Source organism: Staurois parvus, unplaced genomic scaffold (genome assembly GCF_062004578.1).
Source record: "Staurois parvus isolate SC_StPar_1 unplaced genomic scaffold, SC_StPar_1.0 ptg000751l, whole genome shotgun sequence".
Classification (NCBI taxonomy): domain Eukaryota; kingdom Metazoa; phylum Chordata; class Amphibia; order Anura; family Ranidae; genus Staurois; species Staurois parvus.
This window is the reverse complement of record NW_028318547.1, coordinates 160,658-176,448: the sequence shown is the minus strand read 5'-3', so window position 1 is coordinate 176,448 and position 15,791 is coordinate 160,658. Positions and strand designations below refer to the sequence as shown.

At 44.5% G+C, this 15,791-nt stretch overlaps 1 protein-coding gene across 1 annotated transcript in view; it reads right to left on the bottom strand.

The window, feature by feature from the left end:
• EXD1 (exonuclease 3'-5' domain containing 1) overlaps nucleotides 1–15,791 on the bottom strand; it is a 230,794-nt gene that overhangs the window by 59,789 nt on the left and 155,214 nt on the right. Inside the window, exon 6 of the mRNA XM_089654319.1 lies at nucleotides 2,087–2,167. Within this exon, the coding sequence (XP_089510445.1) occupies nucleotides 2,087–2,167 (81 nt within the window). The remainder of the gene's footprint in view (nucleotides 1–2,086; nucleotides 2,168–15,791) is intronic.

The following is a 15,791-nucleotide window of genomic DNA, read 5'->3' as shown; positions in this document are numbered from 1 at the left end:
AAAAAACATCAGATTTTATTTCAATATGGTATGGTATTTCAGTATGGTATTCCAATGATGGGGTGCTATTCCTTGCTCTGACACCAATGATGGGGCACTATTCCTCCCACTGACACCAATGATGGGACACTATTCCTCCCACTGACACCAATGATGGGACACTATTCCTCCCACTGACACCAATGATGGGACACTATTCCTCTCATTGACACCAATGATGGTGCCCCATCATTAGTGTCAGTGTGTGAGGAATAGTGTCCCATCATTCATGTCAGTGGGAGGAATAGTACTCCATCAGTGTCAGTGGGAGAAATAGTGCCCCGTCATTGGTGTCAGTGGGATAAATAGTGCCCCATCATTGGTATCAGTGGGAGGAATAGTGTCCCATCATTGGTGTCAGTGGGAGGAATAGTGTCCCAACATTGGTGTCAGTGGGAGGAATAGTACCCTATCATTGGTGTCAGTGGGGGAAGGAATAGTGTTCCATCATTGGTGTCAGTGGGAGGAATAATGCCCCATCTTTAGTATCAGTGACACCAATGATGGGGCACTATTCCTCCCACTGACACCAATGACACTTGCTGACCCCTGTTCCAGCATGGTACTGCTGCAGCCAGCATACGTGGTTGCAGCAGCACCATCTGCACGGCACACATACCGGCCGCTCCCTCACTCGATGTTCGAAGGGCCGCTCGGCTCCGCCTCCTCACAGGTGATTGCCGCCTGTGTGCCTTTCCTGAGCTACAGTTCTGGCGCCCAGTCACCGGTGAGGAGGCGGAGCCGAGCGGCCGCGCGAACATCGAGTGAGGGAGCAGCCGAACTGAATGAAGGAGCAGCCGCGCTTCCTGGACTGGATCGTCGTGGGACTGGGACCGGAGCCAGGTAAGAAACAGCAGCCCCCTGCCCACCCCTGTACTCAGTGTCTCTTCCGTAGGAAGGGGGGGGGGAGCGACGGCACCGTGCCGCCAACTAAAAAGTGTCGCCCTGACACCGGCTCGGAAGTGTCAGCACGCCGTATACCGGCGTATAAGACGACCTCCGACTTTTGAGAAGGTTTTCATGGGTTAAAAAGTCGTCTTATACGCCGGAAAATACGGTACCTGAAATAAAATAAATAATACCCTGTTTATAAGGAGTTGTTCACATGGGGGCAAAAACATGGGAGGCAGGGACTCTCAAGCTGCATTGTAGGGAACAATGACCATTTAACACACAGAATGAAACCCTATCTCTCCTATCTTCGCTTCCCCGTAAGTCCCTGTAACTAGACACAGAATGCAGAAGGGGATTTGATGTAACTGTGCACTCTACCACAGTGAAGCAGGTTTAGGGAATGCACTGAAATTTTAAAAATGCTGGCTTTAAAGTGATTGTAAACCCTCCTGATTGTTAAACAACCCATTCAGTTTAAAATAGAAATGAAAGGCAAAACATTTGTGTATAGATATAAAAACTATCTAGCACAGCTAAAGAACTGACCACGGTGTGCTTTCAAGCCTAGTGTAGTCAGAAGAGCAGAGGAACTTGCAGGGACATCAGGGAATTCACAAAAAGAAAGCAATAAAGAGAACAGGATACTTTTTCATATACTGTACATATCAGGAATATGTAATGTTGGGTTTACATATTTTTTAACTACTGCTGCCCTGGATTCTTTAATACCTTATTTAAAATTTTGCAAGGTACAAAGCTGGGCAATTAAAGAAATATGACATATGTATAAAGTCATAAAAACATATGCAAAACAATGTGAAGGCATACAGGAAAATGGGATGGTACCCATACAAAGTTACTGAAATAAATCTAGATGGGAGAAAGAGGGCAAAACCCAGGATGTGGTCACATAAAAAACTCAAGTACAGAGTTGGTTGGATACATCACCAAACCGGCAATACGTGCTGCCTTGAATTTTTCCAAATGTACACGGATCTTTTAATAATGAAAACAGTCAATAACAGACAACTGCAGTATTAGTACAAGATTGCATAACTTGACCAGTACGGAATACTGAACTTGTTACAGTTTTCCATTTTAATAATTTTTCTGTATGCATACACAGTTAGAAATAAATACATTTGTGACATACCTGTGTATCAAAAACATTACTCAAGATCACACTATATTGGTGGGACAAAATATCTACTAGCCAACGACCGTCATGGATGACCTAACAATATAAAAATCAAGTTTATCACACCTGAAGAAAGCAACATTACTCTACTGAGTGGTATCTCACATAAAACATTAAAAAAATATATCTATATATATATATAGATATCAGTTTGAGACATCAAGCCAATACTGTGCTGCCCAATACATAGTATAGCTGATCTTGCAGGCCTGTTTCTATCTTGTATAAGCTGTATGTGCCTTTGTTTCTGGTATTTCCTTCTACACAGTAATACAACACACATCTATCAATTAACAGGTGTGTATTCACAGCTGTTTGATGGGTACCTTTTCAGTTAGGCTGAGGAAGGGGAATCCTCCTGGAAGCACGTTTTGTTATGAGCACGTCATCAGAAGATGACATCCCAGAGGGCAAGCTTCACATGAGTCAGCACCAGAACTGGCTTCTGTCAGCGGATTCCTCCGCAGCCTGGCCAGGTAGTTAATCATCAGATCAGCTGGATGACAAAAGGGTGGTTATTTACGAAAACTGGAAAGTGCAAAATCTGGTGCAACTCTGCACAAAAATCAATCAACTTCCAGGTTTTATTGCCAAAGCTTAATTGAACAAGCTGGTAAGAAGCTGATTGGCTACCATGCACAGATGCACCAGAATCCTAGTGCACCAGTTTTTGTAATCTCCTCTAAGTAATTTGGGAGTACAGCGGCACACCTGTCTCATTAAACCCAGAGCCAGTGCAACTGTCCTTTTGTGAGTGCATCAGATTTGTATTCAGTTTTTTATTTTCTACACTTAGATTCCTTGCGCTTCTGTTTTCTCCTGGTTTTATCTTTGAACATATCCAGAATTCCCCCTCTGGTTTCCTGGCAGAATGGGACTTTTAGGGTAGCAAGATGTCAGATGCTTCTACTTAGCATTTAATCACCCGTGGTCATTATTGTCTTCAAACACTTGCTATTATATACATTGTCAATATTGTTTGCAGTCTGTATACACATACTGTATCACCTACCATACAGGCAAGTAGTCCTTTGGTGCTTGCACTTTTATATATAGGACACACCCTGGGGCTATCTATGCATTTACTTTTCAATAATTTATTTATTCTATTGAGTTTATTTTTATAAGTGCCCCACTTGTTTGGAACTTTCACAATTGGGTTGAGCGATTACAAAACTATTTACTTATTTTGGTAACAGAGAGAGACCAGCCAAAGAATGCTGACACAGGTGCTGCAGGAAACATTGTTTGCTTCTATTGTCTCTCTATTTTTTTTTTTTTATGTTCTCTTTGGATTTTTCTCTTTTGTTTACATTTGCAGGAAAAAAAATGTGCATTTATTATTTTTCCCTTAGGAGCACTGCACCCCTGATCAATGGATCAGGGGTGCAGTGTCAGGTTCCTGCAGAGACTTCCTGCAGCCTTTAGCCTATACCTTCAATACAGGCTGACTGTTTACAAGCTGCAGGGCTTGTGAATGAACTATAAGAGAACTCATCAGTGCCCTTTCAGTTCATTGAGAACTACAAGCTGTCAGCCGCAATGATTGACAGTAATTGTAGTTCTCTCATTCACAGAACTCTGAATGAATGACGTGGCTATGGGGGTAGAGTTCCACATAGGCGCGTTATTTTCAAAATGTGACAGCAGGGGTGGGAAGAAGATTTTAGTTTGAGTATAGTAACACTAGGCTACATGTCTACTGGGCATTTAGCCTATGTGCGTCAAATTCTGACATTTTTGAGCATTCAGGAGACACAGGTGCAGCATCCATTCCTGCTGCCTATCAAAGTCTACAACAAACTGAAATACGCTGTGGCTGGTTGTGTTTAAAACGGTAACTCCACTTTTGTGGGGGGGGGGGGAAATAGCAAAAAAAAAAAAAATACTATAGCATATACGACTACAACTGAAGTCATTTTGCAATTTAAAAAAAGAAAACCAACAGAAAAAGAATTAGTTGTGGACTCAACCGGAATAGGGAATTTGTAAATACTTAAGAAAAATAATTCAAAGGAGAAGGTGATCAGTGGCGCATGAAATTTCTTCATTACAGACAAAATTAAAAGTATAAAACAAATAAACACAAAAAAATCGTACCACACTCCACAGGTCCCAAATAGGTAAATCCATTACTTATTTGTAAGCTATAACATGTTCCATGCAAGAAAGAGTGATTCAGTAGTGCAAAATAACACATACATAAACATCAAAATGAAACTCACCACCATGCTTCACTGATGAGGTGGTATGCTTAGGATCATGAGCAGTTCCTTTCCTTCTCCATACTCTTCTCTTCCCATCACTCTGGTACAAGTTGATCTTGGTCTCATCTGTCCATAGGATGTTGTTCCAGAACTGTGAAGGCTTTTTTAGATGTCGTTGGGCAAACTATAATCTGGCCTTCCTGTTTTTGAGGCTCACCAATGGTTTACATCTTGTGGTGAACCCTCTGTATTCACTCTGTTGACTTTTGACACACATACACCTACCTCCTGGAGAGTGTTCTTGATCTGACCAACTGTTGTGAAGGGTGTTTTCTTCACCAGGGAAAGAATTCTTAGGTCATCCAGCACAGTTGTTTTCCGTGGTCTTCCGGGTCTTTTGGTGTTGCTGAGCTCACCGGTGCGTTCATTCTTTTTAATGACAGCTATTTGGATCTCATCTTGAGAGTTGACAGCAACAGATTCCAAATGCAAATAGCACACTTGAAATGAACTCTGGACCTTTTATCTGCTCATTGTAATTGGGATAATGAGGGAATAACACACACCTGGCCATGGAACAGCTGAGAAGCCAATTGTCCCATTACTTTTGGTCCCTTAACAAGTGGGAGGCACATATGCAAAACAGTTGTAATTCCTACACCGTTCACCTGATTTGGATGCAAATACCCTCAAATTAAAGCGGACAGTCTGCAGTTAAAGCACATCTTGTTCGTTTCATTTCAAATCTATTGTGGTGGTGTATAGAGCCACAAATGTTAGAATTGTGTCGATGTCCCAATATTTATGGACCTGACTGTACCTATTACCAACCAACCCATGGAATATCATCTGTGAGTGAGATCTTGGTGTATTGGAGACGACGAGTGTCATCGAGTGGGAGGTGATCTTCTTCTCTTAGGATATACAGTTGTGTTCAAAATAATAGCAGTGTGTTGAAAAAAGCGAATAAAGCTCAAAATCCTTCTAATGGTTTTTATTTCCATACACACAAATACATTGGGAACACTACACATTCTATTCCAAATCAAAACATGAAGAAAAATATATCAAATTTGTGTTGTTCCTCTAAAAAAAATTGAAGAAAAGTGAATATTAGTGTCAGGAATCTAGGAATGACCAGAAAGGTGTGGACTGACACAGGGAAACGCAGGTTTCAGGTACAGTATAATTCTTATTAGGTGCAGGAACACAGGCGTAGTCAGGGCTGGAGAGGTGGAACGGTCAGGCCGGCCGTAGGGTCCTGTAATGTAACCGTTTGGTGGTACCTCTAGTGGTCCCCAGGACAGGATTCCCCAGGGCGCAGAGTCTAAGTCCCAGCCTGCTTATTCACCAGGGCCCCTGATGGTGGGGATGGACTTGGAGCAGACAGGAACCAGGTCGCGGCCCCTGAGTACACCTGCTAGTGGTAGAGGGATCCGCCAGAGGTATGTGCAGGTACGGCTGGATCCGTGCAGGATGGATGGATGGCAGAGTAGTTAGCGTGGTCAGACGGACCAAGTCAGCAACGTGCGGGCAGCAAGGTACCAAAGGAGCAGGCAGAGAATAGTCAAGGTCACAAGCCGGGTTCAGTAACTCATGGACAGCACGGTACAGGGGATCAGGCAGAAGGATGGTCAGGCAAGCCAGGGGTTCAACAGGAGACGGTCAGCAGAGGTCAGAATCAAGCCGGGTCAGCAACGAAGCAGGAACACAGGATACCAGGTACAGAGGCTCATGGGAAAACATACACCAAGGCCCAGAGCACAGGCCTGGTCATGGCTTAAATACATCTTTCTGCAATCAGCCCCAGGTTTGGCTGATTGTGAGCTTCTGGCTGCTAAGAGCACCCGCTGGTCAGCTCTGGTACTGCAGCCCACACGGCAGGTGAGTCCCACCACCAGTGCTGAGTCCATTGCTGAGAGCACCCACTGGTCAGCTCTGGTACTGCAGCCCACACGGCAGGTGAGTCCCACCACCAGTGCTGAGTCCATTCCTGACAGTACCCCCCCCCCCCTCAAGGAGCGGCCTCAGGACGCTCCAAACAGTCCTTAGTGGGCAAAATGTTCCATCGCCCGGGTCAGGTCACTGGCTGAATATCCTACAGCCGGAGTAAACCGGCTGGCTGGGTTTCCTGCTGGTAGACTTCTCTTTGTGTAGGAGAACCCAGGAAGGCAGGTCACTGGACACAGGATTTCCAGGAGCAGGCTGGGAATCAGTTATTGGCCAGTTTAGCTGGACATCAGGGGCTGGCATGTCGGGCTGCACAGCAGGCAGAGGCACGTCAGCGGGCACCAAGTCATCTGGCACGACAGCGGGCACCGAGTCACCGGGCATGTCAGCGGGCACCAAGCCATCTAGCAGAACCGCGGGCACAGAGTCACCGGGCACGTCAGCGGGCACCAAGTCACCGGGCATGTCAGCGGGCACCAAGCCATCTAGCAGAACCGCGGGTACCGGGTCACCAAGCTCGACAGCAGGCACCAAATTAACTGGCACAACAGTGGGCACTGAATCAACTGGCACGACAGCGGGCACCAAGTCTTCAGATATCAGGTTATGTGGCTCAACAGCGGGCACTGGGTCCTCAGGCATCAGGTCATCTGGCTCGACAGCGGGCACAGAGTCAACTGGCATGACAGCGGGCACCGAGTCATCAGGCATCAAGTCATCCGGCTCAACAGCGGGCACCGAGTCAACTGGTACGACAGCGGGTACCAAGTCAACTGGCACGACAGCGGGCACCGAATCATCAGGCATCAAGTCATCTGGCTCGACAGCGGGCACCGAGTCAACTGGCACCGAGTCAACTGGTACGACAGCGGGCACCAAGTCAACTGGCACAACAGCGGGCACCAAATCATCAGGCATCAAGTCATCTGGCTCGACAGCGGGCACCGAGTCAACTGGCACGACAGCGGGCACCGAGTCAACTGGCAGGATGGTACAGTGAGTGGGAGCAGGGTACTGACATGTGGTAGATTGCTGGGTATACTGGGCTGTCACTGGGGGGGATGTCACTGGGGGGGCTGTCGGGAATGCAGGAAAAGAGCTTTGAGCAGAGGAATGATGAGAAACAGGACTGGTTCGTTGCAAGCTGATTGAGGCTGGGTGTAACAAGTCTGACCATGTCTGCAGTAAGGGTTGGACAACGCTCAGCTTACACAAGGCCTGTCTGGTCAAATATTGCACTGCGTTTATATACTTCTTTAGCACATGTGGTGAACATGCTGAATAATGCTCCAAGAAGCAATCCGGATCATCCTCCAACAACCATACCAGTGATATTATTTGACTCGCCCTGAATGGAGGAAGAAATTCATCCCTGCTTTCAGGGGTACTAGATGAAGCCAACTCAACACAAGCCTGAATCAATGGTTGCACCTCAGAGAGCTCTAGGTCCTGACCTACTAGGGAATGAGCGACCCGTATGCACTCTAGTAGCTGATCCTTGGTATACTCCCGCAGAGTCTGATAGGCATATTCTCTGTCATCAAAGATTAGCATAGACAAATATATAACCTCATCAGGATGCATCCTTCACAACAAGTCAAGATGGCTTCCCTGTGCAGCCACTTCTGGTCAGGAAAGTCCTTGGTGTGATGTCAGGAATCTAGGAATGACCAGAAAGGTGTGGACTGACACAGGGAAACGCAGGTTTCAGGTACAGTATAATACAGTTTATTATTAGCCGCCCAGATATATATATATATATATATATATATATATATATATATATATATATATATATACGCACAGTGAACAAACCAACCTTCCACTAATCTTAGTAGGTGCAGGAACACAGGCGTAGTCAGGGCTGGAGAGGTGGAACGGTCAGGCCGGCCGTAGGGTTCTGTAATGACCGTCTGGTGGTACCTCTAGTGGTCCCCAGGACAGGATTCCCCAGGGCGCGGAGTCTAAGTCCCAGTCTGCTTATTCACCAGGGCCCCTGATGGTGGGGATGGACTTGGAGCAGACAGGAACCAGGTCGCAGCCCCTGAGTACACCTGCTAGTGGTAGAGGGATCCGCCAGAGGTATGTGCAGGTACGGCTGGATCCGTGCAGGATGGATGGATGGCAGAGTAGTTAGCGTGGTCAGACGGACCAAGTCAGCAACGTGCGGGCAGCAAGGTACCAAAGGAGCAGGCAGAGAATAGTCAAGGTCACAAGCCGGGTTCAGTAACTCACGGACAGCACGGTACAGGGGATCAGGCAGAAGGATGGTCAGGCAAGCCAGGGGTTCAACAGGAGACGGTCAGCAGAGGTCAGAATCAAGCCGGGTCAGCAACGAAGCAGGAACACAGGATACCAGGTACAGAGGCTCATGGGAAAACATACACCAAGGCCCAGAGCACAGGCCTGGTCATGGCTTAAATACACCTTTCTGCAATCAGCCCCAGGTTTGGCTGATTGTGAGCTTCTGGCTGTTAAGAGCACCCGCTGGTCAGCTCTGGTACTGCAGCCCACACGGCAGGTGAGTCCCACCACCAGTGCTGAGTCCGTTCCTGACAATTAGACTGTTCAAAAAAATAGCAGTGTTTGTATTCTTCTTTACAAACTCAAACATTCACTATATAAACTGAAAAATGTTTGAAGATTTTGCTTTCCTTTGAATCACTTAAGTTTAGTTGTATAACCACTGTTTCTGAGAACTGCTGTACATCTGTGTTGCATGGAGTCAACCAACTTCTGGCACCTGTGAACAGGTATTCCAGCCCAGGATGATTGGACTACATTCCACAGTTCTTCTCTATTTCCTGGTTTTGCCTCAGAAACTGCATTTTTGATGTCACCTCACAAGATTAAGATCCGGGGATTGGGCTGGCCACTCCATAACATCAATCTTGTTGGTCTGGAACCAAGATGTTGCAAGTTTACTGGTGTGTTCGGGGTCATTATCTTGTTGGAACACCCATTTCAAGGGCATTTCCTCTTCAGCATAAGACAGCATGACCTCTTCAAGTATTCTGATGTATTCAAACTGATCCATGATCCCTGGTATGCGATAAATAGGCCCAACACCGTAGTATGAGAAACATCCCCATATCATGATGCTTGCGCAATCATGCTTCACTGTCTTCACAGTGTACTGTGGCTTGAATTCAGTGTTTGGGGGTCGTCTGACAAACTGTCTCTGGCCACTAGACCCAAAAAGAACAATCTTACTTTCATCAGTCCACAAAATGTTGCGCCATTTCTCTTTAGGCCAGTCACTGTGCTCTTTGGCAAATTGTAACCTCTACAGCACATGTATTTTTTTCAACAGTGGGACTTTGAGGGGGCTTCTTGCAGATAGCTTGGCTTCACATAGGCGTCTTCTAATTGTAACAGTACTCACAGGTAACTTTAGACCTTCTTTGATCTTCCTGGAGCTGATTGTTGGCTGAGTCCTTGCCATTTTGGCTATTCTTCTATCCATTCGAATGGTAGTTTTTCGCTTTCTTCCACGTCTTTCAGGTTTTGGTTGCCATTTTAAAGCATTTGTGATCATTTTAGCTGAGCAGCCTATCATTTTCTGCACTTCTTATTATGTTTCCCCCTCTCCAATCAACTTTTTAATCAAGGTACGTTGTTCTTCTGAACAATGTCTGGAACGACCCATTTTCCTCAGAATTTCAGAGAGAAATGCACCGTAACCTGCATGTACATTTGCTGCCTTCCTTCCTTAAATAAGGGCAATAATTGCCACCTGTTTTTCAAAGAATGAGTGAGCTCACTAATAGAACCCCACACTGCTATTATTTTGAACATGCCCCTTTCAATTAGTGATTCAATTACACAGAATCAGCAGCATGCATGTCATGACTGTTGGGTCTGTTGGATTTCTATTACTCTACTACACCTGCTAGTAAATTATTTGGCATGTAGAAATATCATTTCTACCAAAAACAGTGATTGATCAGGTTGGTGATGTCTGACTGCTATTATTTTGAACACAACTGTACATCTTTAAGCTATTTAGCCAACCATGAGAATGGGAGGCATTGCGGTCTGGTGAGTGCACACCGGAAAGGGGGAACACTATATCTATTTTGCACACGTGGTAAATTTTGTTGGAGAATATGAAGATTTTGTGGGCTTATTAAGAACTTTTTCACATTAATAGTTTCATTTTTATATTTATGTATGTGTTATTTTGCGCTACTGAATCACTTTGGAGTTTTTGGTTATATTGATTTATTAGAAGTGGCAGCAATTATCTGATTACTATTCACTTATTTTGTTTGGCAAGTATTTTTTAGCGCAGTTTTTTGTTTCCTTAATAACTTCTGAATACACAAATTTTGGCATCTATCTGAGGCCTAGTCCCTTTGAATACACAAGGGTGCAGATGGTAAAGCTTGTAAACACTCAAAGTATGCAGTAACTTGGTAACATGGTAACATGGTTGGCTAAATAGCTTAAAGATGTACAGTTGTCTTGGCCTCCCAGGACTGAGTATGCTCGTGATGTCACATGCACGCCACTTCAGGATGTGGTCACGCCCTGCACATGCTCAGTAGGGACAGGACGTCCATTTTAAGTGCCCAAGCCCAGACAGCAAACTGTCAAGCAAACTTTTTGAGACTACCTCTGAGGCAGCCGGTTGTACCGGCAAAACCGGTCAGGAATGGCCCAGTACCACACTCCCAGGTCTTACATTAAACTTTCCATGGACTTTTATTTCATTATAAGTACCTTTTTGTTGGTTATGGATGCTTCTTATTGGCTGTAACTCTCCTATTCCATGCTGTTATGCTGTTATCACCTGGAACGACTGCTGGTTTTTACACTGTATGCCCACTTCTCACTCACATGTTCTGTTTGACTTCGAAGATATCTACAAGGCTCTATGCTTCAAGGTGTCATTTTGCCTCTAAAAAGTGAATTGTGTGGTGGCCATCCTTAAACTAAGAAGTTTCTGTATACTCTGCTTACAAGTTACACCATATGCATCTCTGTGCACTTAAAGGGACTGTGCTTCAGATAATGATTGAGGAGTCATCGCATATCTTGATTTCTTATGAGTTACATCAGATGCAGCTCCGTGCATTTAAAGGGACTGTGCCTCAGGTAATGCCATTTCTTTGATCGAGAAGTCACTGCGTATCCTGACTGCTTATAAGCTACACAATGTGCACCCCTGTGCACTTAAAGGGACTGTGCCTCAGATAATTCCATTTGTTTGACTGAGAAGTCACCGCATACCCTAATTGCTTACAAGCCACACTATGTATACCCCTGTGCATCTAAAGGGACTGTGCCTCAGATAATGCCACTTCTTTGATAGAGGAATCACTGCACACTCTGATTGTTTACAAACAATATAATATGCACCCCTGTGCATCTAAAGGGACTCTGCCCTGGATAATGTTACTTCCTTGAAGTAGAAGTTACTGCATACTCTGATTGCTTATATGTTATACTATATGTAGCCCTGTGCATTCAAAGGGACCGTGCCGTAGATAATGTAATCACTTTGATTGAAGAGTCACAATATACTTTGATTGCTTACTGGCTATATTACGTGCATCTCTGTGTAATTAAAGTGACTGTGCTTCAGATAATGCTATTTCTTTGACTGAGAAGTTACTGCATACTTTGAGTGTTTACAAGCTTTACCATCTGCACCCTTGTGTATTCAAAGGGACTAGGCCTCAGATAGATGCCAAAATTTGTGTATTCAGAAGTTATTAAGGAAACAAAAAACTGCGCTAAAAAATACTTGCCAAACAAAATAAGTGAATAGTAATCAGATAATTGCTGCCACTTCTAATAAATCAATATAACCAAAAACTCCAAAGTGATTCAGTAGCGCAAAATAACACATACATAAATATAAAAATGAAACTATTAATGTGAAAAAGTTCTTAATAAGCCCACAAAATCTTCATATTCTCCAACAAAATTTACCACGTGTGCAAAATAGATATAGTGTTCCCCCTTTCCGGTGTGCACTCACCAGACCGCAATGCCTCCCATTCTCATGGTTGGCTAAATAGCTTAAAGATGTACAGTTGTGTTGTACATCCTGCGGCAAAGATCATCCAGTCCTATCCTGTATACAGAAACATACAAATTACAAAAAACCCCAATTGTACATAACAATAAGAGAAAAAAAAGAAAAAAGAGGAAAAAGGGAGAAGGGGGGGGGGGATCGGAGTCGGAGGAGAATAAACCTAAGTGGGCAAGAAGGGGCAAAGCTCAAGCTCTCATTCAAGCCTGGAGGTTTGGTGGCCTCCAATTCCCATATCCACCTAGTTTCATTTTCGAGTACCACTTTATCAAAGTCCCCTCCTCTAGTGTCATAGGAAAAAACCTCCAGTACCCAACAATGCAGGCACTGGGGATTACTATTGTGTTCGAGACAGACATGTCTGGCTAACTGAAATTTAAGATGGTAGGTGGAGATCTCGTAAAGATGATTTTGAAATCTCCTACAGATAGTGCGTATAGTTTTACCAACATAGAAGGATCCGCAGGTGCAGAGAATAATATATACAACTCCAGACGTGCCACAATTTGCTCTTTGTCTACATTTGAGGACTCAGGCTATCACCCTCAATCATGGAGGAACAGACATCACAACATCCACACCTTACCATACCGGACGATAAACGTAATCTAGGGGGGAGACCAGTTGATATCACTGTGAACCAGGAGATCCGCCAAGGATTTGGCCTTCCTATAAATTAGGTTCGGACAGTTATTGACATACTTCTCCACCAAAGTATCCTCCTGGAGAATGTGCCAATGTTTGGCACAGATACCCCTAACGTTTGCTGATAATTCTGTGTGTTGTATATTGATCTTGATTGTCTCCTGTTTATCCGTGGGTTACCCCCTGGGTCCAAAAATGAGTTTCTCATGGTCAGATTCTTTCGCTCTATGATATGCTTTTACAAGGCATTTCTTATTATAACCTCGTCTAGTGAACCGTACACATAGGTCTAAAGCTTTCTCCTCAAAATCAAGGGGGTCAGAGCAATTCCTCCCGAGCTCCCAAGTACTGTCTGACCGGGATACCCTGGATCAAAAAGCGAGGATGGAAACTGCTCGCATCCAACAGATTGTTCGTCGCTGTGGGTTTCCTAAATAGCTTGGTCTTGATGTCCCCATACTCAATAAGTTAAATTTCCAGGTACGTCACTTTCTGGGGATTGCAATCACTGGTAAACTTAAGATTGTACGGGTTAGGAGTAAGTTTATCCACAAATTGTTGGGCCTGTTCTGCTGTACCTGTCCAAAGGACATGGACATCATCAATATATCTGTACCAGGATAAATCCTGGACAGATGTGATGGCAGGACCTCACCATTTCCCCCAAAGAGCCAAGATTCCCAATTTCCCAAGTCGATATTAGCATAGGCTGGGGCACATTTAGTGCCCATAGCTGTGCCCTGGGGTTGGCAGAATGTCTTATCACCAAATTGAAACTTATTATGAGTGAGGAGGAATTCCAATAATTCGACTATGAACGGATTATGTTTTGTTTCCCGATGGCTCTACTACTCAAAATGTTTTCTATAACCTGGAGACCCTTGGAATGTGGAATTGAGGAATAGAGAGCTTCAATATCAAGGGTGAGGAGAATGGAACCGGGGGGAATGGTGAGGTCATATGCAAGAGTGTCAGGAGATGTAAGGTATCCCTAATGTAGGAAAATTGTTCTACCACAAAGGGCTGGAGGATCCTACCTATGTATTCACTGCATTTCTCAGTGAGAGATCCCAATTCCAGAGATTATGGGGCGGCCAGGAGAATCCTCAACCGACTTGTGGCCCTTTGGGAGGGCATAGAAGATCGGGATACGAGGGTGTGTAACCCTCAAAAATTCCATTGTCTGTTTGTCACTGACGTGTTCATGGTATGCTGGATCTATTATGGCAAACAACCATGCTTTCTCCCTCTCCAGATTTATGCTAGGGATAGGAGTGTGCCAGTCTTTATTATTCAAAGCGTTTGCACATTTTGCTATACTTGCTCCTGTCCATAATCACAATGTTTCCCCCTTTGTCCATCATCTTGATCACCAAATTGGGATTCAAGCACAATTCCTGTAGGGCATTGCGTTCACCAGGAGTAAGATTATCCCTAGACACACCTCTGCGTCCTAGGTCTCTTAATTCCCTGGTGACAGCCTTAACAAAACATGATACTCCCAAAACGGCAGACAGAGGGGGAAACACACCAAATATTTTGAACAAGCTTGTTTCTTTTATTGTGACAGTCTCGGTCTGTTGTACTTGAAATTCCAATGCCTCACCACTTGCCTCTAAAGATAAATCAAGCATTAGTCTGGAAAATTCCTTGTTGGCTACAGTATCTTGGTCAGTGCTCTGTCCCTCCTCCCATAGGCTCATCAAATCTCTTAAAGCTCTGTATTCCCGTCGACTCAAGTGTGTCCATTCCCCCAAAGGCCTGAAGGGAGAAGTATGTGATTTTCATTCGTGGCGTACGCAAAGGACCAATCTGCGAGCGAACAAATAAATGTCCTTTACAACTTCAAAGAATATTGCCCTTTAGAGTTGGACAAAACGTGAGACCCTTAAAAAGAAGGGAGAGCTGGGCTTCAGAAAGCTCCATCCCAGATAGATTCACTATCCTCAGGGTCTCCTGTTCTCTGGGGGAATCAAATAAATTGGTCTATTCTGTATTTTTTGGGGAAAGGTGTAAACATTGTGTGGGTGCTTAATCCTTGTGGTGATGTCTGCATTCTCATTCCTGGGGCATATGTGGCTGATAGTCACAACCTGATCCATTACCCCTCGAGGTCCCATATCTACTGTACCTCCTCCTTCTGCGCCTTTTGGCCATCCCTTGTTTTTTGACTGTAACAGCGTTGATGATGGTAATTGCACAGGTGTCCCCTCCAGGCTTCCCCCTACATTAGCCAAACTGACTTCATTTTCTTCCAAGGCCATATTTTTCCTTTAGACCGAATCCCCCCGACCACGTCTTCAATCTCCCATAGACCTTCTCCCATTGCAGTGGAAAAAGGGTCTTTTCTCAGAACCGGCGGTTTTTGAAACTGATAGACTACTCTCCCTCCAGGGTAGTATAATCCCATGTACAAGTATAGGGTCTGTGATGTGGTACTCTATTCCACCTATAGGCATTGCCAGTGGCGTATGCTTGTTGGTCTCTGTTCAGTTTCTAATTTTTAGATTTCACAACGACTTTATTTAACTTTTCAACTGCCAAACAGATATCCTTTTCTTTCTGTACTGTCGCTGCATTCTGTTTAAGAGGCCTCAGGGCATCACGCGTTCCCCTCAGATCTTTCTATTTTTCAATCATTTGTTGTTCATAAAAATCTTCCAACAGACAGACCATATTATGAGAGCATTGTTGGAGGTTAGCCTCCCACTTTTGCTTAAACTCTCCAGTTATCTCCCTGATCTTGGGGAAAATCTGTACCCTCAGGCCTCTCAGATATACTTGTTCCTTTAAATATTTCTTAAAATAGGAGATA